The sequence below is a fragment of the Neolamprologus multifasciatus genome, chromosome 3 (assembly GCF_963576455.1).
Source record: "Neolamprologus multifasciatus chromosome 3, fNeoMul1.2, whole genome shotgun sequence".
NCBI lineage: Eukaryota > Metazoa > Chordata > Actinopteri > Cichliformes > Cichlidae > Neolamprologus > Neolamprologus multifasciatus.
Window position 1 is genome coordinate 46,619,821 of NC_140441.1, and position 23,551 is coordinate 46,643,371.

The 23,551-nt window shown below is 45.6% G+C and overlaps 1 protein-coding gene across 1 annotated transcript in view; it reads right to left on the reverse strand.

Moving 5' to 3' along the window:
- Window positions 1–22,851, reverse strand: part of LOC146523683 (peroxisomal acyl-coenzyme A oxidase 3-like) — a 34,864-nt gene extending 12,013 nt beyond the window's left edge. Inside the window, exons 1-4 of the mRNA XM_085153993.1 lie at window positions 21,995–22,851; window positions 5,707–5,795; window positions 1,415–1,511; window positions 166–348 (exon numbers count right to left, since the gene is read on the reverse strand). Of these exons, the coding sequence (XP_085010119.1) occupies window positions 166–348; window positions 1,415–1,511; window positions 5,707–5,795; window positions 21,995–22,069 (444 nt within the window). The 5' untranslated portion in view covers window positions 22,070–22,851. The remainder of the gene's footprint in view (window positions 1–165; window positions 349–1,414; window positions 1,512–5,706; window positions 5,796–21,994) is intronic.
- Window positions 22,852–23,551: the final 700 nt, after the last annotated feature.

A 23,551-nucleotide genomic window follows, 5' to 3' on the forward strand; every position in this document is an offset into this window, starting at 1 on the left:
TGGCACCTCACTTCCTTCATGTGTTCAACACCTTTTCCCTGTTTCACATGTCAACTTAATTCATAGACATTTATGGAAAATGTCAAAAACACCTTCACAAATATATTTAGTTAGAAAACTGGGTGAAACTTATTTTACCCACTAAACGTTACCTTATATTATTACCTGTAACTGGTACTCTAAAACAGGGATTTCCTCTGTGTCTTTGGGTCCAAACTGCCTCCTGGCAGCTGAGAAGCGGATAGCCACTGTCAAAGCTAACTTCAGGTTGGTAAGAGCCATCCTGGTGATATGCACTCTGCCCCCTGATAAGGGACTAAGAGATGCCCCAAAACGTTTTTTAGGGTCCTGGAAGACACAAAAGAAACACTGATGAGGCACGATAAAAAACATAGCAAAGATATTATTATTATTAGTCATTTATAAAATGGTCGTGTGGTCCTTCACAGGATTGCTGAATTGCGTTTCTGAATATGAAAACAAAATGATTATTTAACTGCACTGCTAATGTTCTTACACAAAATCAAAACTTAAATGTGAATTCATTCATTTCTCGATTCCGCAGTCCCAGCAACTACATGCCATTCAAATGCTGGGCAGGCACAGAGTACTCTGACAGAAATATACACACGTGCGTGAATATTTATGCCAATAATATGTGCTGCTTTGTTCGAAACATTTCAGGTGATTAATAAAGGTCAGTGAAACACTGCTGTAGGAGACGGCCTGAAGCTTCGAATTGAATCGACCTTTAAGCACCGAGTCACAGTCTGCTGATGGCAGAATTATTGCAGCCTGATTGCAGAAATCAGGCAGGGTAGGACGTCGGCTTTGTTAGGGAGATCTTTGTGAAGGCTTCCATAATAGGGGTGGGTTTTGATAATCGATTTATCGATTAAAATCAATTCTGGCTTGGATAACGTGATATCGATTCATTAAAATCCTGAATCGATTTTTAAATATACATTTATTTTGCCCAAAACGCCAGAATCTCAGGTTAAACCTCACAAAATTTCAACAACCAGCTAAAACAATAAATGAGAGCAGAAACATGGATTCTGCACAAAGACGTGAACACAAAGCGCGGACCCGCCGACACATCAGAATCAGTGAGATGTGACTTTGTCACCCAACGGCACGGACAGAGTCAGGGCTGAATCGAATCGATTCAAGAAATCAGTGACGATACCCAGCATGTGCTGACCAGCTTATTCCATAAGCTGTTGATATGTGTTGTTAATCACTTATAATTTCAATAACTTATAAATAATTAGTTAGTTCTTTAAAGAAGGAGCATCTCTGAAATAAACCCATTGTTCTCTAGAATATGGTTAAAGGTTATATCTAAAAAAGCTAAGGCAGGCTGTTGAGTTTGAAGTGCCTTCTTTGGCTGCCACTGGAAATCTGCACGGACCTTAAATGGTGTCACGTAGCGACCATCAGGAGTCAGATCTCCGGTCTTATTCAGCAGGTTCTCACGTGGGATTCTCACATTGTGGAACATCGCAAACCTGTTGTGAGAGAAAGACGTAAATGTTACAGAAAAGAATTGGTTACACATCAAAGAGCGAGCCATTCAGTGGATTCTAATGTTTCTTTGTTTCTGGTGTGCAGGCAGATATTTATTGTTGTTGTTGTCATCATCATCATCATCATCATAAAAAAAAATTAACCCAAATTCAAGAAAGATGGCACAAACACATTTAAAAGAAAAAAAAAGTTGGGACGGAGGCAACAAAAGACTGTAAAATGAGGTGGTACATTTTCTCAGAAAGTAAAGATGGGCAGAGGTGGAACAATTTCTGAATACTGTTAAAATAAAATTGTGAATCATCATCTACAGCACAAAGTGTTAACAAAAGATTCTGGAGCAGTTTTCTTTTGTTAACACTATATTAACAATCCAATATTGGATGACCATCATCTTTAGGCCCTCAGGTGGCACCGGATTATATTCTATTATTTAAAATATAGCGCAGGGCACTGAATTGGGTGATTCCCACAAGCTGTGATTAGTAAGATTAGTAATATAAAACAGATACAAATCTGCCAAGATATGTAAAAATCTATATATTTATGCCTAATATTAATATATGGTATTTAACCAAAGAAAATATTTAAATTTATTGAAAATTACTGTGTTCACGCTAAATGTTTCTCATCACCTGCTCAATAAAAAGTACTGTGTCCCTTTAAACTGACCAGCAGTCCCACAATGCATCTCTTCAGAAAGAAAATCCAAAATGGACATGTGGTCAGTTGTTCCCTCTTCTCTTACTTTGTGATGTTTTTGTAATGTTACTGAATCTTCTGTCGTATGGACTGGTTTTTATATAGCGCTTTTCTACTGTTCTGAGCACTCAAAGCACTAATGGAGGAGAGCAGCTGGTGCTGGTCATGTTTTAATGACCTGGGCGCTTGGAGGGCTTTGTTTCCTCCAAGCGCCCAGGAGGAAACTGGGCGCTTGGAATATTAATAAAAGAAGAGAAATTTTTAAATCAGGAGCAAAATAAAAACAAACATGACAGGCACTGAACTCAAACAAAGAGCTCTGCAGGGATGAGGAGCAGGGAGATTGTGATCATGTTGCCCTGCGTGGGAGCTGTGTCGCTTTGTTTCTGTTTGATTACTGTACACACTGTATGGCTACAGTTATTGGCCATCTCCATTTAGTGCTAAGTCCGGTGAGCAGTGACCTATAATTATGCTGTTATGGCACCACTCCTGAAGTACATAAGCACAGAGACCACCGCCCACCGCCCCTTCACTTACTGGACTCTTTGTTACACTCCTGGCTCGGATTGACTGGTTTTTCATCTTTTCATCACAATCCAGTTCTACCTAATGTGTGTTGTTGTCGTCATAGCAACGTGTCCGAGCGTCCTGCGATGTAATTAATATGAGACACGAGCGCTACAAAAAAGGTGGACATCGACCAGCTGCTCAATCGTGATCCCTGAGGTTGACAAAAAGCCATACTTTTTGTCAACCTCAGGGATCACGGGCGGACAGTTACTTATAAAGTACCAGGTATCAGGTACCATGACCTAATGGAAAACCCTGAAAATACTTTTTTAAGAACAACATGCTGTGGAGTGTCTGATGGTCTTCTAATCCCGGGTGGGATACTGTGGATCCAATCCGAAGTAAAGTCCAGGTTCAGACTGAGGCCAATGTCTATCAGTTCCTGGTGACTTAAAGTAATTAGTGCGTTGCAGAAGGACACAACAACATTTTGTAATTTTAAAGTCTTACTCTTTACTGGAAGCATTAAATGACTTTGGTCAGAAGCACATCGATGGTTTATTATCCCCTATGTGCTGATGTTTAGTTATATCTGTGGATAGGCTTTGTTGGTTATTACAAGGTCTGGGCAAACACACAAACATGATTGGACTTTTGCCCTCAGAGCTCTCTGATCTTTCCCTTCCTGGGAGGCGTTCTCACTTGATATTGGCTCTCTGCAGTAGAGTATCACTTACTGTTCCTTTTACAACACATAGTGGTATTTTTGTGAACTAACACCTTATTTTTTTATAAGTCTAATCTTCATGTGTTTTATCTTGTTCGATCACCTGCTTTTTCACAGTATTCATTCACGTTGTAGCTGGATTCACCAGCTTAGCTTAGCTCGTAGCCAACTCACTAGCAGCATGGCACCTTCACCTGTCCCTTCTGCACTTTCCTGCTCAGTGGTCCAAAGGTTTAGTTATGCACAGCTACTTTCAATACCACTGACATTTAGACTCTTTGTCCAATTGATCATTGAATTAACTTCAAGAATTACTTTCACTAATCCAAGGGTTCAGTTGAGGAGTTGAGGAAGTAATTTAGCCATTTAAATCAGCTGTGTTGGATCAAGGACATCTAAAACCTGCAGCACACCGACCCTCGAGGCCTGGCGTTGGACACACCTGCTCTAAAACATGACCATATCTTTTAGATCCCATTCCTAAAAGACTGCTCAAAGAAGTCCCACATTTAATTGATGCATAAGTGTTAAATTTGATCAACCTATTCATTGGCTACATACCACAAGCCTTCAAGCTGACAATAGTTAAATCACTACTTAAAACCCATCGCTTGACCCAGCTGTCTTAGCTAATTACAGTATAGGCCAATCTCCAACCTTCCTTTACATGAAGCCAGAAGACAAGAATTAGCTACGCTACAGCAATGTCGTAAAGACAAAAAGACCTGGATGACCTCTGCTTCTACATTCAGATAAAACTGAGAAATCGAGGAGGATGATGATGATGATTTATTTTTCACTTGCAGTTGCCTGCAGCAAAATTGGACCTCTTCCAGCCATACATACATCGCACAAATGTCACATTGGTGAGACAGGTCAGAACACGTAGCGTAAAGAAAAAAACTTCTTCTTTTTGCGTTATCAATTGATCCATTGGTGATTAAACTGCGAGCTGACAATTGCATTAAGGGCATCTTCAGAGCTGACCAGGAGCACAAAATATTCTTATATGCTGACGTTCTCCTGCTGTATATGTCAGAGCCTTTATGATCTCTTCCCGTGCTCTCGCCATTTTTGAATGTTTTGGCAAACTTTCAGGTTACAAGTTGAACCTGCATAAAAGTGAACTTCTCTGTGTCAACTCTGTAGCCAAGAAGGTTTCATTTTCAAACTTTCAATTTAAAGTTAAATCAGAGTATGTGACCTATCGGGGGTTAAGGCTACTTTATGAAAGAAACGTTGTCGCGCTGCTTGAGAATACTGAGACCGATCTTCAGAGATGGACCAGTTTACTACTGTCATTAACTGGCTGCATCAGTTCTATCAAAATGAACATACAACCCAAGTTCCTTTATTTATTTCAATGTATCCCATGCTACTTACCCAATAAGTATTTTATAACACTGACTAAGTATATCTCTGCATTTATTTGGAACGGCAAAAGTCCACGAATTAATAAAGATTTCATACAGAGAACTAGGCCAAACTTTCAGTCTTATTATTGGGAAGCAAATATTTGAAATATGCTGTACTGGATGAGTAGTTTCACTACAGAGACTCCAGCTTGGCTCCAAATTGAGTCAAACGTGCCTATGAGCTTTGTTGAGTCCAGCGCTGCCATTAGAACTGTACAACTAACCCTTTGTTGTATGACTCGCTCAGAATCTGGGTGCAATGTAGGAAAAGGTTGGGGTTACACTTAATGTCAATTAAAGCACCTATCAGCTCAAATCACATGTTCCCACCCTCCATGATGGACTCTGCCTTTAAATAATGGGAAAGTAATGGACTTAGAAATATCAAAGACCTTTTTGTAGATGGAATTGTTGCCTCATTCACGCAGCTCCTGAAGCAGTTTAATGTTCCTCTGGAGCATTTTTTACGCTATTTACAAATTCTCCACTTTGTAAAGAGTCGATTTCCTTTATTTCCAGAACTACCTGAGGAAACGTCTTTGGATAAAATTATTAATATAAACATTCATAATACCGCCCACCCCTAAGACACAGTCATACAGTCTAAATGTCAAATGTGTGGTTAAAAAGATTCACGAAGAGAACTGTAATGTTCTCTCAGTAGTGAAACACTCTGTGTACCATTCCAGCAGACCAACACTTATGTCTCTGACTGCAATAGCCAGTGAGAACATATTTCCACAACATCAAGGGCATCATGTCTTTATTTGCTTGTGTTTTCCATCTTATTTTACAAATGCAGCATTTGCAGTCACCTACCCATTATCCAGTCCGTTCTGACCCAGCTTCTTCCCCATGTCTCCGACCAGCACACCAGGCAAAGCCAGCAGGGTCTTGGGATCTCTCACCTGGAGCAGAGTGATTACAGCTTAACTGGCTGTGTGTCAAATAATACACAAATCTACACAAACATCTGAAAATAACACACAGTATAAGATACCTGCAGTATGACTTTATTTGACCAACTCTGCTGATTATACATGATTTCTAATGCTTTTAGAAATCGTGGTGTTCTCAAGTCTTTTCAGACAGTTATCATTTTTAAGAAATAACGAAAATAACACCATTTTTCTTTTATTTAAAATAAATAGTCTTTTGTATACATCTTCCTTTCTGTAAGGGCCGTGCAGCCCACGTTGTAGGTTATGCACAGCGCACAAGTGAGCGATAGCAGAGAGTCCAGGCAGGGTAGGTTGACATGAGGATTTGTGACAGAAGAATAGCAGTAAGAGTGAAAAGGAAAGGTTTATCTGGTGGAAGTGAGACCTGCTGACAGGATGACAAGCTGGAGGTGGCAGAGTGTGTAACAACCCTTTTGGGTTATAGCACCACTAGGGGGGGTTGCCCAACTATTGTAGTAGCTATGGGGGTCTCCTAGTGGGTGTGTGTTGTTAGCGGCAGCCATTCCATGTTGCTCGTGTTCCATTCTCCAAAAAACACCTTTCTGTTGTAGCAAGCTGACGCTGGCGATACCAATCCCCGCGCATGTATGCGCGGACAAGTACAGCCAAGGGGACCTGGCATTATAAAGTGTAATGTTGCTGACGGCGAATAAAGGTCTGTTAATGGATTTAACCGACTGGCTTCGGGTTGTTCAGCTAACCCCCACACCACACACTTGCTGGACCTGCTAGCCGCTCCTTCCTCGCCAGACTGCTGTTACAAAGTGGCGCCCGAACTTTGTTCTCTGGATCTTCATCGTCATCCGGACCGACAGACGGTGGGCTCGGATATATTTCCCATGTTTTTCAACGATCGACATTTCGGCTGAGGTGGCGTGTTTTTTTTTTCTCTTCGTTTGGCTGTATTGGCTGAGCCGATAGGACCCCGTGAAGAAGCTGACTCCCCGCGATTTCAACGATATTTGCAGGCGTGGAAGACCACCAACCCATCGCTTGACATGCTCGCCTGCCGAGGGAGAGTACTCCGTGAGTAACTGTACGGTCCGTCGGACCACTAACTCAGTGCTATTGGACCGTTACGACATTGGCGGTGCTAAAGCTAAGGCTAACGCTACAGTGACTTTGACTCAGTGTTCATTCAGAGGGACATGTTGTTTTGTGTGAAGCATCGAAGTATCAGAGTGTGCACAGACGCTCTCTGTCTGATGGATATTAACGCTTAGGTACTGTGTGTGAACGCTCTTTCACTTTGCCATAACTTTTGTGGGAGAGAGTGGTTACGGCCATACTTTTGAAATGGCGTCCCACCCAGACACAGGGAGCGAGGGAGACGGCTGCGACTCGGATGCTGAAGCTCCCAGCCTGACAAAGTACATCATCCCTCCCGCTACCCCTCATGACCTCAATCTTAAGGTGGAAAGCTTGCAGGAAGAGGTGGAGAAACTGCGAGTCTGCTTGCACGATTCGCTGGAGCTACAAAAGAGCCTTCTGAAGCACTTGGATGGTGGCGCGAGAGGGGAACCAGGGGAGCAAACATCTCCTCAGAGAACCCCCAACCCAGTGGCTTTCTCCACACCATTCACACAGAAAGGGATTAATGCAGAGCCCCCTCCGCTTCTCCAGCGTCAGTCGGCAGAACTCTGCAATACATCGAGGATGATGAGCGCTGCACCAGGCCAAGCTGGAGCCCCCAGTGTTCGCTGGTGACGGTGGAGTGTCACCGGAGGAATGGCTCCAATCAGTGGACAGCTACAGATCGTCGCTGCGCCTAACCGACTCGCAGGTTCTGAGTGAGCTCCCTCACTTCCTCAAGGGAGAACCCAGTAAATGGTTTAGGGCCCTCAGCTTTCACATTACTACATGGGCACATTTTTACCAACTTTTTGAATCAGTGTTTGTGTCAGCTGATAACCAAGAGCACATTTGGCGGGGCATCCTTGATCGCGTCCAATCATCGGAGGAGCCCCTCCCAACGTTTGTAGCTCACATGCTCGGTGAGTTTAATAAGCTAAGATGCCCGCCGCCGGAGCATGAACAGATCGAGCTCATATGTAAACATTCATTGGAGAAGTATCGGGTTGCGTTGTACGGTACGCCGGTCCCATCGATTATGGACCTACTGCTTCGCGCGCACGAGCTCCACACAGCCTTAGGGCCAGTTAGCCGCTCAACCCCTACTTCATCCCCTAGTGTTGCAAGCGCGAGAGAACCACATTGTTTTAAATGCTCCTGCCCAGGGTTTACCACACGCATGTGCCCAAGTTGCACCTGGGTTGCCCCAAAAGAACGAGGTGCTACCAGACCCAGGGCAACCTCCCACCGACCTCTCCCAGGCCCACCGCCAGGCCTGGAACTGGTCGATGCTGAGGGGCTGGATTCACTGCCGAGGGGCTGGATTCACTGCCGGCAGCTCGTGCGGCCAGTCAGCAGTCGGGAAACCCCCGGGGGGGGAGGACATTTCAATGAGGCAGCCCTCCCCCCATTCGCAAAGTATGCCTCGCCCGCATGATGCCCACCAGATTGTGCAAGGCATTGTGGGGCACATGGAAGATGTAGAGTCTGGAGCACACTGGAATACTCCACTGAAAGCCAAAATTAACTTCAACTCAGTGGCAGTAGACGCTGCGCTAGATACGGGGACATCCCTGTCTGCTGTGCGGGCTGAACTCACTTTGGAGAACAACTTGTCTCCCAACAGAACCCACCAGTGGATGGGTCCACCGGTGAGCCTAGTAGACGGTGCTCGCTGTGTCCCGGAGAGTGTTACATGGCTGCCCATAGGGTTCCTGAACAAAAGGTTTTACCACCGGTTTGCTGTAATCCGCAACTTGTCGTCCCCCTTTTTCTTAGGGATGGACTTTATGAGCAGGGCCTCTTTGACAATCCACATCCCCTCAAGAACCGTAGTTATGGACGACATTCCATGCCCAGGCGCGGATGAAGAGGAGGGTTGCTCAGTTGATATGTTGAGCGATGATAATGTCATTATGACGCTTGACATGGTAGAGCCCTCGCTGGAGACCAAAGCTCTGGAGGCAAACCTAACAGATAGTCAGAGACAACTATTAGTTGTCCTCCTTGAACAATTTAGCAGTATGTTTGATGGACATTTGGGTCGCACGTCTTTAACTGAACATGTGATCGACACGGGAGATGCGAGGCCTATTAACCTCCCCCCGTACCGCACCTCCCCTGCAAAGAAACAACTCATTGAAGTGCAGATCCAGAAAATGCTGGAAGATGGCATAATTGAACCGTCCATGAGCCCCTGGGCCGCACCTGTCGTGATCGTTAACAGGTTGGGCGCTGACCCACGGTTCTGTGTGGACTTTAGGGGGCTGAACCAGGTGACTCAGAAGGACTCATACCCATTACCGCGGGTCAATGAGTCTCTCGACTTCCTAGCGAGAGGTCGATTCATTTCAACATTGGACCTGGCGAGGGATTACTGGCAGGTGCCGGTCTCAGGGGACTCACGCCCTAAAACAGCCTTTGTTTCCCATTGTGGGCTGTTTCAGTTTCGTGTGCTCCCTTTCGGACTCTGCAACGCACCAGCCACCTTTCAGAGGCTGATGCACAACGTCCTCAGCGGCCTTGTTTACAAGACATGTGCTGTATACCTGGACGACATCGTGATTGTGTCCCCTACCTTCGAACAGCATTTGTCGGACCTGCGGGAGGTCCTTGAGAGACTTAGGTCTGCGGGCCTCTCGTTGAAGCTCAAGAAATGCCAGTTCTGCCTGAAGGAGCTCACCTTCCTAGGCTACCGGGTTACCCCGGATGGCATTAAACCGGACAGTGACAAAATCAAGGCTGTGATGCAGTTCAGAACTCCGTCCTCAATGAAACAGGTGCGGCAGTTTCTCGGTCTGACGGGGTACTACCGCAGATTCATAAAGGAATATGCTCGCCATGCAGAACCTCTGCACGCCCTGACAAGGAAGGATGTTACCTTCCAGTGGGATGACAGGTGTCAGGAGTCCATGGACTTCCTGAAACAGAGCATTGCAACAGCGCCTGTCCTGTCACTCCCCGACTTTTCCCGGCCTTTCTTCATCCATACGGATGCATGTGACCTGGGCTTGGGGGCGGCCTTAATGCAGAAGGATGCAGAGGGTAGGGAAGTAGCGGTCGCTTACGCGAGTCGAGCTCTTCACAAGGCAGAGAAACCATACTCTACGCCAGAAAAGGAGTGTCTGGCTGTGATTTGGGCTTTAGAACACTTTCGTCCCTATGTGGAAGGGCTTCACGTGACGGTCTTGACTGACCACAACAGCCTTAAGTGGCTGATGTCATGCCCAAACCCCACCGGCCGGTTGGCGCGGTGGTCCCTGCGCTTGCAGGACTTTGACTTTACCATCATACATAAGGCTGGGGTGCACAACAGGGTGCCAGACGCTCTGTCTCGCAACCCACTACCTGCACCAGAGGGTCCTCCTATTGAAATCTTGCCAGAGCATGCTGTCATCTGGGGCATGGATCTTCGTGCCCAGCCTCCCCTTTTGTTAGAGGACCGAACACAACTAAGGCAGCTGCAGTTGGATGACCCAGGTGCAGGTCCAAAGCTCCGAGACCTGGAGTGTTCCCCCGATCTGGGTTCGGACGCCAGTCCTTCACCGTCCTTGGTGGTCAATGACGGCCTACTCTATTACCGTGGCCCGAAACATAAGCGCAATCTTCGGCCCCAGGAGGAGCTGAAGCTGTATGCTCCTACGGCTCTCCGGGGTACCCTGTGCAGTTATTATCATGACCACCCTACAGCAGGTCACCTGGGGATTGCTAAGACACTAGCGAGAATGCAGTCTAGGTTTTATTGGCCCAAGATGGCATCTGAAGTTAAACGCTACGTCTTGTCGTGCCCAGTGTGTCAACTCACAAAACCCAGTCAAAGAAAGCCAGCGGGCTTCATGGTCCCCATTACGCCCCAGCAACCCTGGGAATACGCACTTTACACAAATTTGGTTTTGGAAACTCTTTCATAAATTGGATAAGAATATTATACAATTCCCCAACAGCTCGTATCAGAACAAATGACCAGACATCCTCCAGCTTTTGTCTCCTGAGGGGCACCAGACAGGGATGCCCACTCTCCCCTTCACTTTTTGCAATTTTTATCGAACCTCTAGCAGCAGCACTTAGACAGGCTACAACAATTAAGGGCATAAAATGTAATAACGTAGAACATAAAATCAGTCTCTATGCGGATGATGTGTTGCTTTTTCTGCAAAACTCACAAATCAACCTCTCTGAGGTAATTACTCTAATAAACTGGTTTTCAAGAGTTTCAGATTATTCAATTAACTGGCCAAAATCTACAGTTCTTCCCATTAACTGCTCCTTCCATAATTCATCTTCTGCCCCACTACAATCTGGAAATATTAAATATTTAGGTATTAATGTTTCTCCTAAGCTTTCAGACTTAATTAAATTAAACCACATCCCACTTCTAAAGAAAGTAGAAGGCGATCTGACTAGATGGAAATCTCTACCCATATCACTCATGGGAAGGGTCGCCACTATAAAAATGATGATCTTGCCAAAAATAAATTACTTATTTTTAATGATCCCTAACAAACCATCACAAGATTGGTTCAGATCTCTGGATTCACATATTTCTAAATTCCTTTGGAAAGATAAACCCCCGCGCATCAGCTTAAAAACGCTACAAAGAACCAAGGATAGAGGAGGATTAGATCTGCCTAATTTTCACCAATACTTCTTAGCCAACAGGCTTCAGTTCATCTCAGAATGGTTAAAATGTACCCTCTTAGATGAGCCCTGGCTAGATGTTGAACAGGCACTATGCAATGATCTAGAGATTTCAGACCTACCATTTATTAGCTCAAACATCAAAAGACATGAATGCTTTAAAAGCATCAACATCAGCTTTTCTCTGACAGCATGGTGGGAGTTTCTAAAAATAACGGAGTCTTCATTAATCCCATGCAAACGTACACCTATCTGGAATAACCCTGACATATTACAAAACAAAAATATGATTAATTTCCCAGAATGGAGTTGTAAAGGAATTAAATACTTAGAACATATATTAGAGGGAACAGAATTTATTCCATTTGACAGACTAGTTACACAATATGGGATCAACAAGAAAAGATTTTTAGAATATCAACAAATTAAATCCATAGTAAAAAAGAAATTTAACCTCAGTCAAGTTGAATTACAAACACCACCAAGTGTGGTTCAATTTCTTACTCTTAAATCCCCCAAACTATTATCTAAAATATACAGAACACTTTCTAAAATAGATGAATCAATATCCCTTCCTATTGCAAAGTGGGAAGCAGATTTATCAGTCAGCTTAGACCAAAACGTCTGGTCTCAGATTTGCTTAAAAACCTTTAAATTGATTAAAAATCCCAATCTGCAATTAATACAATACAAAATACTGCATAGAGTGCACTATACAGGTCATCGAATGTTTAAGATGGGCTTTACATCCGCCAACTACTGCTCACACTGTCAAGGCAATACACCAGACAGTTACATCCACGCTCTTTGGTTCTGTCCACCAGTGCAGAAGTTTTGGCACGAGATATGTGAGGACTTATCAAAGTGTCTGAAATGTAAAATTCCAACCTCCCCTTTAGTATGCTTGTTGGGAAATTTGGATGATGTCACTACAGAAATTAATACAGTCCACATGGTTTTTATTGCCCTATGCATCGCCAAGAAAACGGTCCTCATGAACTGGAAAAATAAAAATAATCTTAATTCTAGCCAATATAGAAACTATCTAATAGATCACATTAGTCTCGATATAGCCTCTGCCACCACATTAGATCAATCCCTCTGGGCTCCTTTGATCGGCTCCATCACCTAGAGGGGGTAGGGGGTCGTGGTTTGGTCCCGCCTTGGCTATTGTGGTTGATGTGGAGGTTGGGATGGGCTTAGGGCACCTGGAGGACTCCTAGAGACGTTATCCCTGGAGGGCTTAACCCGGGGGTTGTGTTCATAACCTGGTTAGTGGCTCTGGTCGCTCTCAGAGGTTGTTCTCCTCGTGGCCGCGTGCAGCGGGGCTGGAGGATGGTCTGTGCTGGCGGACGTAGGTTACTGGCCTGGTGGCCTGGCTGCCCCTGAGTGGATCCGGGGCGGGCGTGGGGGTTTGGGGTTCGGGGGTGCTTCGCCTCCGTGCTGGGGCTCTGGCTGGGCCTTGGGGGCTTCGGTCCTCGTCGGTGTGTCGCCAAGGTCGTGGGCGGGTGGGTGCACGGGGGCTCAGTCCTGGCGCAGGGGGCCTCTTGTGCATCGGCCTAACCGGGGGGGCTCTTGAACTGGCAGGGAGGTTGTTCCATCTTTGCAGGAGTCTGGGAGATGATTGAATGTTGGGGTGGGTACAGTTTCCTCTGCGGTGGGGTGGGGTGGGCTGCCCCGGGTCCTGTGGGGCTTGGCGGTGCTGCTGCCGTAGGCCCCGGTCTGGATGGGCCTGGGCTCCCTTGCCTTGGTGGATACCAGAGGACGGGGGTGCATATTGGGGTCAGCGGGGGAGCTGGCCCTAGGGAGGGACACCCTCCCCTCCCTTCTTTTCCTCCCCATCCCCGGCTGCCTCCCTCTTCCCGCTCCACCACACCCACCCACACAGGTAGGGCTTTGGGGTGCGGGTGTGTCACCAGGGTGCAGGGGAGACATTCCCTCCCCCTCTGTCCTCTTCTGGCCACCTGTGCCTCAATTTTATCTCACAACTTAGACATCCACATTACTTACACTCTCATAACACACACACATATATATATATATAGGGCCTTGAGGGTGGGCACGTTAACGGCGTCCAGTAGACGGTCTGTGTATTCAAACCTACCTCTGGCGCCGGTGCCCACCTCTCAATTTTAAATCCATGTAGACATTGAGGGTTCTCGGGAGGGGCCGTGCTAACACCTGCTGCTCTCTGGCAGCAGCACCATGCTCTCCCTTGTTTTAAATACACTTTAGAGCAACACGCAGCAACACTACACTTGAGCGGGAGGAGGGAGGTATGGGGTCTTAACACACCCCCGTTCTCTGCTAGCCATCGGGGCGGGGGGGCTGGGAAGAGATGCTGGCTATCCGATTGGCCTCCCTGCTGCTGCGGAGCCTGGGGCGGTCTGCTTGCCTCCACCCCGGAGGGAAGGGTAACATCTCTTGGGTCTGGGTGCCGTTTCCATCTCTGGGGGTGAGGATACCTGGACCCGGGGTATAGAGTATGTTTGGGGAGTGTGATTGTGTGTACATGTCCATTTACGTTTATTCCTACGTTGGGTGAGTGCTGAGTGTTTGTATATGTGTGCATGAGGGTGGGAATGCATGTCTGTGTCTGTGTGTGCCTGTTTGTCTGTGTCTATATGTCAGGTCGGGTCTTAGACTCCACCTCTCTGGGAACTCCAAGGCCCTCCAAAGTGTGGAGGCCTATCTCCCCTCACCACACTCCCTGCCGGTGACTGATGCCCTCAGGGGTCGGTGCATTGTTGGTTCTTGGTGTCCAGGGCTGGGCGCTCAGGTCATGTGCCAGCTCACTCCCGGTGGCTACTTGGCGGGGCCTGGCGCCTGCTGCTCGGTCAGGCCTCTTCCGGGGCGCGGGGGGCCCTCGGGCCTCCGGCCTCTGTGCCTGCGGCTCGGTTCACTCTGGCACAGCTGGCTGCCGGCGGAGCCGGCGGGCACGCCGGTGCAGCCCCCTCTAGCTTTCACTTGGTGTTCGCTCGCTCTGTGGTATAGTATCACTTCCTGTTCCTGCTCAAACACAGTGGTGTTTCTGAGTAGCTTATTTGCTTAGCAGTTTAATTAACAACTTCTAAATACATTCTTTTTTTCACAGTATAATCTTCACGTGCTTCATCTGAAGCACACTTTCTGTGTACTCACTACCTAATTTATAGCCAAAGTATTCACTCACTGTCTCTGTACTGTTTCGCTAGCTTAGCTCGTAGCCGACCCGTTAGCACCATGGCTACTTCACCTGTCCCTTCTGCACTTTCTTGCTCATTGTGTCAGATGTTTAGTTACTCCTCGGCCTCCTTTAGCGGTAATGATATCTGTAACAAATGTAGCATATTTGCAGCTCTGGAGGCCAGGATTACTGATCTGGAGACTCGGCTTCGCACCTTGCACTCACCCTTAGCTAGCCAGGCCCCTGTAGCTGGTGCAGCCGAAGATAGCGTAGGCCCCGCTAGCTGTTCCCCGGCAGACCCCAAGCAGCTGGGGAAAGGCTGGGTAACGGTGAGGAGGAAGCGTAGTCCTAAACAGAAGCCCCAGGTACACCACCAACCCGTTCATGTGTCTAACCGTTTTTCCCCACTCGGTGACACACCCGCTGGGGGTCAAACTCTGGTAATTGGTGATTCTGTTCTCAGACATGTGAAGCTAGAGACACCGGCAACCATAGTCAATTGTCTTCCAGGGGCCAGAGCAGGCGACATTGAAGGAAATTTAAAACTGCTGGCTAAGGGTAAACGTAAATTCAGTAAAATCATAATTCACGTCGGCAGTAATGACACCCGGTTACGCCAATCGGAGGTCACTAAAATCAATATTGAATCGGTGTGCAACTTTGCCAAAACAATGTCGGACTCTGTAGTTTTCTCTGGTCCCCTCCCCAATCAGACCAGGAGTGACATGTTTAGCCGCATGTTCTCCTTAAATTGCTGGCTGTCTGAGTGGTGTCCCAGAAACGATGTGGGCTTCATAGATAATTGGCAAACCTTCTGGAGGAAACCTGGTCTTGTTAGGAGAGATGGCATCCATCCCACTTTGGATGGAGCAGCTCTCATTTCTAGGAATATGGACAAATTTATTAAACCCCTCAAAACATGACTATCCAGAGTTGGGACCAGGAAGCAGAGTTGCAGTCTTACACGCCTCTCTGCAGCTTCTCTCCTCCTGCTACCCCCCCAAAAACCCATCTCCATAGAGACTGTGTCTGCTTCCAAAAAGACAAAAAACAAACTAAAAACCAGCAACAAACAACTTAAACATTTACAAAGAAAGAACAATACAGTATCCACATCTGAACCAAAGAGTAAAACAGTGAAATGTGGATTATTAAATATTAGGTCTCTCTCTTCCAAGTCTCTGTTAGTACATGACTTAATAAATGATCAACAAATTGATTTACTCTGCCTTACAATAAACCTGGTTGCAGCAGGATGATTATGTTAGCTTAAATGAATCAACACCCCCGAGTCATTCTAACTACCAGAAATCTCGAAGCACAGGTCGAGGGGGCGGTGTGGCAGCAATTTTTCACACCAGTCTATTAATTAATGAAAGACCAAGACAGACTTTTAATTCATTTGAAAGCCTGATGCTTAACATTATCCACCCCAGCTGTGTAACTCAGAAACCAGTCTTACTTGTTATCATCTATCGTCCACCTGGGCCTTACACAGAGTTTCTGTCTGATTTCTCAGACTTTATATCTGATTTAGTTCTGAGCTCAGATAAAATAATTATTGTGGGTGATTTTAACATCCATGTAGATGCTAAAAATGACAGCCTCAACATGGCATTTAATCTGTTATTAGACTCAATTGGTTTCTCTCAAAATGTAAAAGAACCCACCCACCACTTTAATCACACTCTAGATCTGGTTTTAACATATGGCATAGAAACTGAACATTTAACAGTGTTCCCTGAAAACCCTCTCCTGTCTGATCATTTCTTGATAACATTTACATTTACAATAATTGATTACGCAGCAGTGGAGAGTGGACTTTATCAAAGTAGATGTCTTTCTGAAAGCGCTGTAACTAAGTTTAAGAATATAATCCAGCCACTGTTATCATCGTCAATGCCCTGTACCAACACAGAGCAGAGCAGCTATCTGAACGCTACCCCAACAGAGGTCGATTATCTTGTTAATAATTTCACCTCCTCACTACGTACGACTCTGGATACTGTAGCTCCAGTGAAAACTAAGGTCTCTAATCAGAAGTACATGACCCCGTGGTATAATTCTCAAACACGTACCCTCAAGCAGACGACTCGTAATCTGGAGAGGAAATGGCGTGTCACAAATTTAGAGGATCATCATTTAGCCTGGAGAAATAGTTTGTTGCTTTATAAGAAAGCCCTCCGCAAAGCCAGAACAGCTTACTATTCGTCACTGATTGAAGAAAATAAGAACAACCCCAGGTTTCTCTTCAGCACTGTAGCCAGGCTGACAAAAAGCCAGAGCTCTTTTGAGCCAACCATCCCTTTAACGTTAACTAGTGATGACTTCATGAACTTCTTCACAAATAAAATTTTTATCATTAGAGAAAAAATTACCAATAATCATCCCACAGATGTAATATTATCTACAGCTACTTGTAGTTCCATTGATGTTAAGTTAGACTCTTTTTTTCCAATCGATCTTTCTGAGTTAACGTCAATAATTACTTCCTCCAAACCATCAACGTGTCTTTTAGACCCCATTCCTACAAAACTGCTCAAAGAAGTCCTGCCATTGATTAATTCTTCGATCTTATATATGATCAACCTATCTCTAATAATCGGCTATGTACCACAGGCCTTCAAGGTGGCTGCAGTTAAACCTTTACTCAAAAAGCCATCTCTAGACCCAGCAGTCTTAGCTAATTATAGGCCAATCTCCAACCTTCCTTTCATATCAAAAATCCTTGAAAGAGTAGTTGTCAAACAGCTAACAGATCATCTGCAGAGGAATGGTTTATTTGAAGAGTTTCAGTCAGGTTTCAGAGCTCATCACAGCACAGAAACAGCTTTAGTGAAGGTTACAAATGATCTTCTTATGGCCTCTGACAGTGGACTCATCTCTGTGCTTGTCCTTCTTGACCTTAGTGCAGCATTCGATACTGTTGACCATAATATTCTATTAGAGCGATTAGAACATGCTGTAGGTATTACAGGTATTGCACTGCAGTGGTTTGTATCATATCTATCTAATAGACTCCAGTTTGTGCATGTAAATGGAGAGTCCTCTTCACACACTGAGGTTAATTATGGAGTTCCACAGGGTTCAGTGCTAGGACCAATTCTGTTTACATTATACATGCTTCCCCTAGGCAGCATCATTAGAAGATATAGCATACATTTTCACTGCTATGCAGATGACACCCAGCTTTATCTGTCCATGAAGCCAGATAACACACACCAATTAGTTAAACTGCAGGAATGTCTTAAAGACACAAAGACTTGGATGGCCACTAACTTTCTGCTTCTCAACTCAGATAAAACTGAGGTCATTGTACTCGGCGCTGAAAAGCTTAGAAATTTGGTATCTAACCAGATTCTTACTCTGGATGGCATTACCTTGGCCTCCAGTAACACTGTGAGGAACCTTGGAGTCATTTTTGACCAGGATATGTCCTTCAACGCACATATTAAACAAATATGTAAGACTGCGTTCTTCCATTTGCGCAACATCTCTAAAATTAGAAATATCCTGTCTCAGAGTGACGCTGAAAAACTAGTTCATGCATTTATTACTTCCAGGCTGGACTACTGCAATTCATTATTATCAGGATGTCCAAAAAACTCACTGAAAAGCCTTCAGTTAATCCAAAATGCTGCAGCAAGAGTACTGACAGGGACTAGAAAGAGAGAGCATATTTCTCCTGTTTTGGCTTCCCTTCATTGGCTTCCTGTTAAATCCAGAATTGAATTCAAAATCCTGCTCCTCACATACAAGGTCTTAAATAATCAGGCCCCATCTTATCTTAATGACCTTGTAGTACCATATCACCCTATTAGAGCACTTCGCTCCCGCTCTGCAGGCCCACTTGTTGTTCCTAGAGTATTTAAAAGTAGAATGGGAGGGAGAGCCTTCAGTTTTCAGGCCCCTCTTCTGTGGAACCAGCTTCCAGTTTGGATTCGGGAGACAGACACTATCTCTACTTTTAAGATTAGGCTTAAAACTTTCCTTTTTGCTAAAGCATATAGTTAGGGCTGGACCAGGTGACCCTGAATCCTCCCTTAGTTATGCTGCAATAGATGTAGGCTGCCGGGGGATTCCCATGATGCATTGAGTTTTTCCTTTCCAGTCACCTTTCTCACTCACTATGTATTAACAGACCTCTCTGTGTTGAATCATATCTGTTATTAATCTCTGTCTCTCTTCCACAGCATGTCTTTATCCTGTCTTCCTTCTCTCACCCCAACCGGTCGCAGCAGATGGCCGCCCCTCCCTGAGCCTGGTTCTGCCGGAGGTTTCTTCCTGTTAAAAGGGAGTTTTTCCTTCCCACTGTCGCCAAAGTGCTTGCTCATAGGGGGTCATATGATTGTTGGGCTTTTCTCTGTATCTATGAAGCGCCTTGAGGTGACATTTGTTGTGATTTGGCGCTATATAAATAAAATTGAATTGAATTGAATTGAATTGAATTGAATTGAATTGAATAGAATAGCTTCTGCCCGGTGGCTACTGGGTGACCCCTCATCTGGGGATGCTCAGCCCTTCCCATGAAGGTGGCACGGATGCCCCTCCGGTGGTCCTCCTTGGGCTCTTGCACTCTGGGGCCTCTGGATGTCTGGGGCCTGGATCTCCTCCATGCCTGCTTCATGCCCTGGGGGACGGGGCTATGGCTCTCTACATCCTCTAGCAGACCATTACATGGGGAAACCATTTGAATACAAGCGCGCCGATCCACACAGGTGTGCACATGGGTGTTCACTGTTCGTAGACTTAAATCACACCTTTCTTGGCTGCTACTTCAAAGCACATTGTGCGCTGTCTGTCCTGCGTGCTGCACAACAACATTCAATATTTAGTATTTACTGCTGTTTACACTTAGCTAGATTAATGCGATGGTGTTGTGTATAGTATGTTGCATTGTTTTGTTTTTTTTGCTTGTTTTCTATTCTTTTTCTCTCAACAGGTGATCCCGGAGATATTTATTCTTCCCCCCTTTCTCACTGTCCCTCTCCCCTTCTGTTTTTCTTTTCCTTCCTCTTTCTTTCTCCCTTTCCTATCCCTCACTCATGTCTGTCCCGTCTGTAACAACTGAAAATAAAATAAATAATAAAAACAAAGGTCGATCAAATGGACCAATACGGCAATGCCATGATGATCCATTTGGCAAAATAAATCCATTGGGTATCCTTGTTGGTCTTCAGACAACAATTCTGACGGCTAAAGAACCAAATGGGACAGGCCAAAAAAAAAAAGGGAATACGCAGGGGTCGATTTTGTTGGACCACTACCTCGCACCGCTTCGGGGAACTTGTACATACTGGTCTTCGTGGACTACTTCTCCAAGTGGATCGAAGTGTGTGCGGTTCGGGATGCGACGGCTCGAGTGGCGACGGCTCGAGTGGCGGCCAGTAAGTTCATTAACGAGGTGTTTGCTAGGCATGGGGCCCCTAGATACCTTATTTCGGACAGGGGCTCACCTTTTGTCAGTGAGCTGTTTGATTCTGTTCTCTCCACTCTTGGGTCCACCCACCGCCTCACGACGGCGTATCATCCGCAAACTAATGCGACCGAAAGAGTGAACAGAACTCTCAAAACAGCCATCCGCGCCTACGTGGGCGATAAGCACGCGTCATGGGATAAGTTCATGTCCCAAATCTGTTTCGCGCTGCGCTCAGCCCCCCATTAGAGTACAGGACTCAGCCCTGCTATGATGTTGTATGGTAGGGAGCTGGAGACACCCCTTGACTTGCTTACTAAGCCGTCTGGAGAGAGCGAGGAGTCATCCATGCCCTATCCGGAGACCCTTAAAGCGTCGCTTCAGGAGGCCCACGATCGTGCCATGGAGACACTGGCTCGCAACCACGCTAGGCAGAAACGCTACTACAACCTGAGATGCCGGCCGATGACCTATGCAGTCGGAGACTTGGTGAAAGTCAAAGCTCATCATCGATCGGACGCTCAATCTTCCTTCACAGCCAAGCTGGCACCCTTGTTTACAGGCCCCCTCCAGGTTACTCAGAAGCTTGGGGAGGTCAACTACAGATTAGCCAAGATTGACACTGGTGAAGACGCAGGAGTCTTCCATGTCGTGAACGTTCAGCCATTTTACTCCTGGGACTCCACATCTCCTTCAGGGCACCGGATTTCGGCTCAGGAGAGCCTGGATGAGACTGAAACGTGGGAACAGCCCTCATTCCCGAGTTCAGGGGATATCGAAGCAGGCGGGCACCCCGCTGAGGGCGCCTCTGAGTCGCCACCGGCTGAGGGGGAACACTATCGTTTGAGACCCCGCCGTTGCCCCAGAATCACTGAGGGTTGGACTGCTACCAGGTGGACTAACCGTCATCATACGTACAGACTCAATGTTGGCTGAGGGTTGGTTTCATACATGTAGATGCTGTAATTGTTCTGTTCATAAGGGGTGATTACTTGTTCTGTTCCACTGAGCCCTCGTCATCGTGGCCCGTGAGAGCCTTTGTTTGGTTTTCTGTTGTACCGATTTGAGTGACCGGTTGTGCTGTATGTCTGACTGTTTCCCTTGCTTATGACCATCTCTGGAAGATGGATTGGCAGTAATACTGCATGTTCTGTATTGTTTGCTTCAAGCACTAAGTTTGTTTATTGACTGTACCAATGCTGTAAGGCAAGGGTGTCTAACAATTCCTCCACAACCTGCTTACTACTTAATGTAACTATGTATAGTGAAAAAGGGTAGCGGGAGTGGGGTCACCTGGGTCCGGCTGAGGACAGCCTGCTAATTGCCGGGGGGGTGATGTAACAACCCTTTTGGGTTATAGCACCACTAGGGGGGGTTGCCCAACTATTGTAGTAGCTATGGGGGTCTCCTAGTGGGTGTGTGTTGTTAGCGGCAGCCATTCCATGCTGCTCGTGTTCCATTCTCCAAAAAACACCTTTCTGTTGTAGCAAGCTGGCGCTGGCGATACCAATCCAAGCGCATGTATGCGCGGACGAGTACAGCCGAGGAGACCTGGCATTATAAAGTGTAATGTTGCTGACAGCGAATAAAGGTCTGTTATTGGATTTAACCGACTGGCTTCGGGTTATTCAGCTAACCCCCAAACCACACGCTCGCTGGACCTGCTAGCCGCTCCTTCCTCGCCAGACCGCTGTTACAAGTGGAAGATACTAAGGTTTCTTTATTGAGAGTGAAGAGAATGGACCAAATTAGAAATGACATAAATTAGAGAGACAGCACAGGTCAAGCATTCTGGAGACAAAATTAGACAGACATGCAAGCAACAGGAAAAGAGGAACCACAGAAAAGATTTACATGTCCTCCAGTAAGGGAAGACGTATAGAGGGCTGCTGTAACAAGAGGATGCTTGGGACGAGGTGAGACGGACATATCTGCTGTGGTGCAGCTGAAAAAAAAGTTGCTTGAGGGACGCCATCTGAGCTTGAAAAATGATCAGGTACTAGAGATGGGCAGAGCGAGGCATGTACGGAGTTTTCAAAACAATCTGAATCCCATCTCCACAGTGACACCTGCTGGCCAATTTGGCTATTGCAACCCTGTGACAATCTGTGAAACCGTAACACAGACAAGTCCAGCACAATTCCTAACAAAGCTACTTATTCCACCAGACTGTCAATAATGGTGACCACCACACACTTTGGGGAAATCCGCGCACAAACAAGGCAAGAAAATATTGAGCCTGTTGCAACTGTAATGAACAGGGATGGGAATTGAGAAAAATAGTTCCCAGTAGTCCAATTCCTTGGAATTGTTAGTCTGCCTATCGATCCCACTTGTCAGTTCTAGCACTCGCACTACAATCAGCTGATTTCAGTCCGCGGGTCAGAGGAGGAAAATAGCAACATTTACATTTATTGCACAAAAGGATGAGATAAACGGTAAAGTGGGAAACTGCATGCAGGACAGAAACAACCGCAGAATGTTCCTCACACAACTTTGATTCTTTGCTAGCATCTGCCAATAGAGCATGCTAACGCAAAGCTAGCTAAGAACAGAGTGAAAGCTGAATGAATGCCGAGCCCAGCTGCCATCTTTTCTTTTTGCAGTCAGCTTTGAATTCTACTAAGACAAAGACCTTAGAGATGGAAGATTTGTGCTGGAGTGTGGAGTTTTAGCCTCGTTGTTATTTTTTATTGTTAGCTTTTTTACAGAGCAACTTGCAACTAATGTAACAAGTAGTATAATAAATAACCTTTTCCCAGAGTAATTAAGTATCACACTGCATTACTTTTAAGTGAAGTGTTCTGTGAAACGTGTAATAATGGCTTTTTTAATTAACAACTCTAATCATAACAATACGGAGCCCCTCTGATGACATTGTCCAAAAAATAAATAAATTGTGGCCACAAAATACTATTTCGTGCCCTCGAAATAGTATATTAAGGGCACGAAATAAGTATAACGTGCGCACAAAATGCTCATTTGTGGGCACGAAACACTTGACCGATAACCGTGATCCTTCCCAGACCCTTGCAGTTGGTTGACAATAAAATCTATCCCGGCGTCCAGGTCGTACTTACGTCTGTAAAGCAACTGGGCTCTCAATAATAATAATTGCTATATAACTTTTGCACTGTCCACTTCCTGCTGTGACAAAACAAATTTCCCACATGTGGGACTAATAAAGGTTATCTTATCTTATCTTAATATCCTGTTTAAATGTCTCTCCGTAAAAATGGTTCCTTGCATTGCAGGCTTTTCAAAATGCATTTGTAGCTCATTCCCAGCCTAATAAAACTCACTCATACTGTCTCTGGCCATGCTGAATAGGTTTAGCCTACTCTTATGCTTATGTCTCTACGCAGCTGTCCAGGAATTGTATCAATATGGTGTGCACACGTTATCTATTTC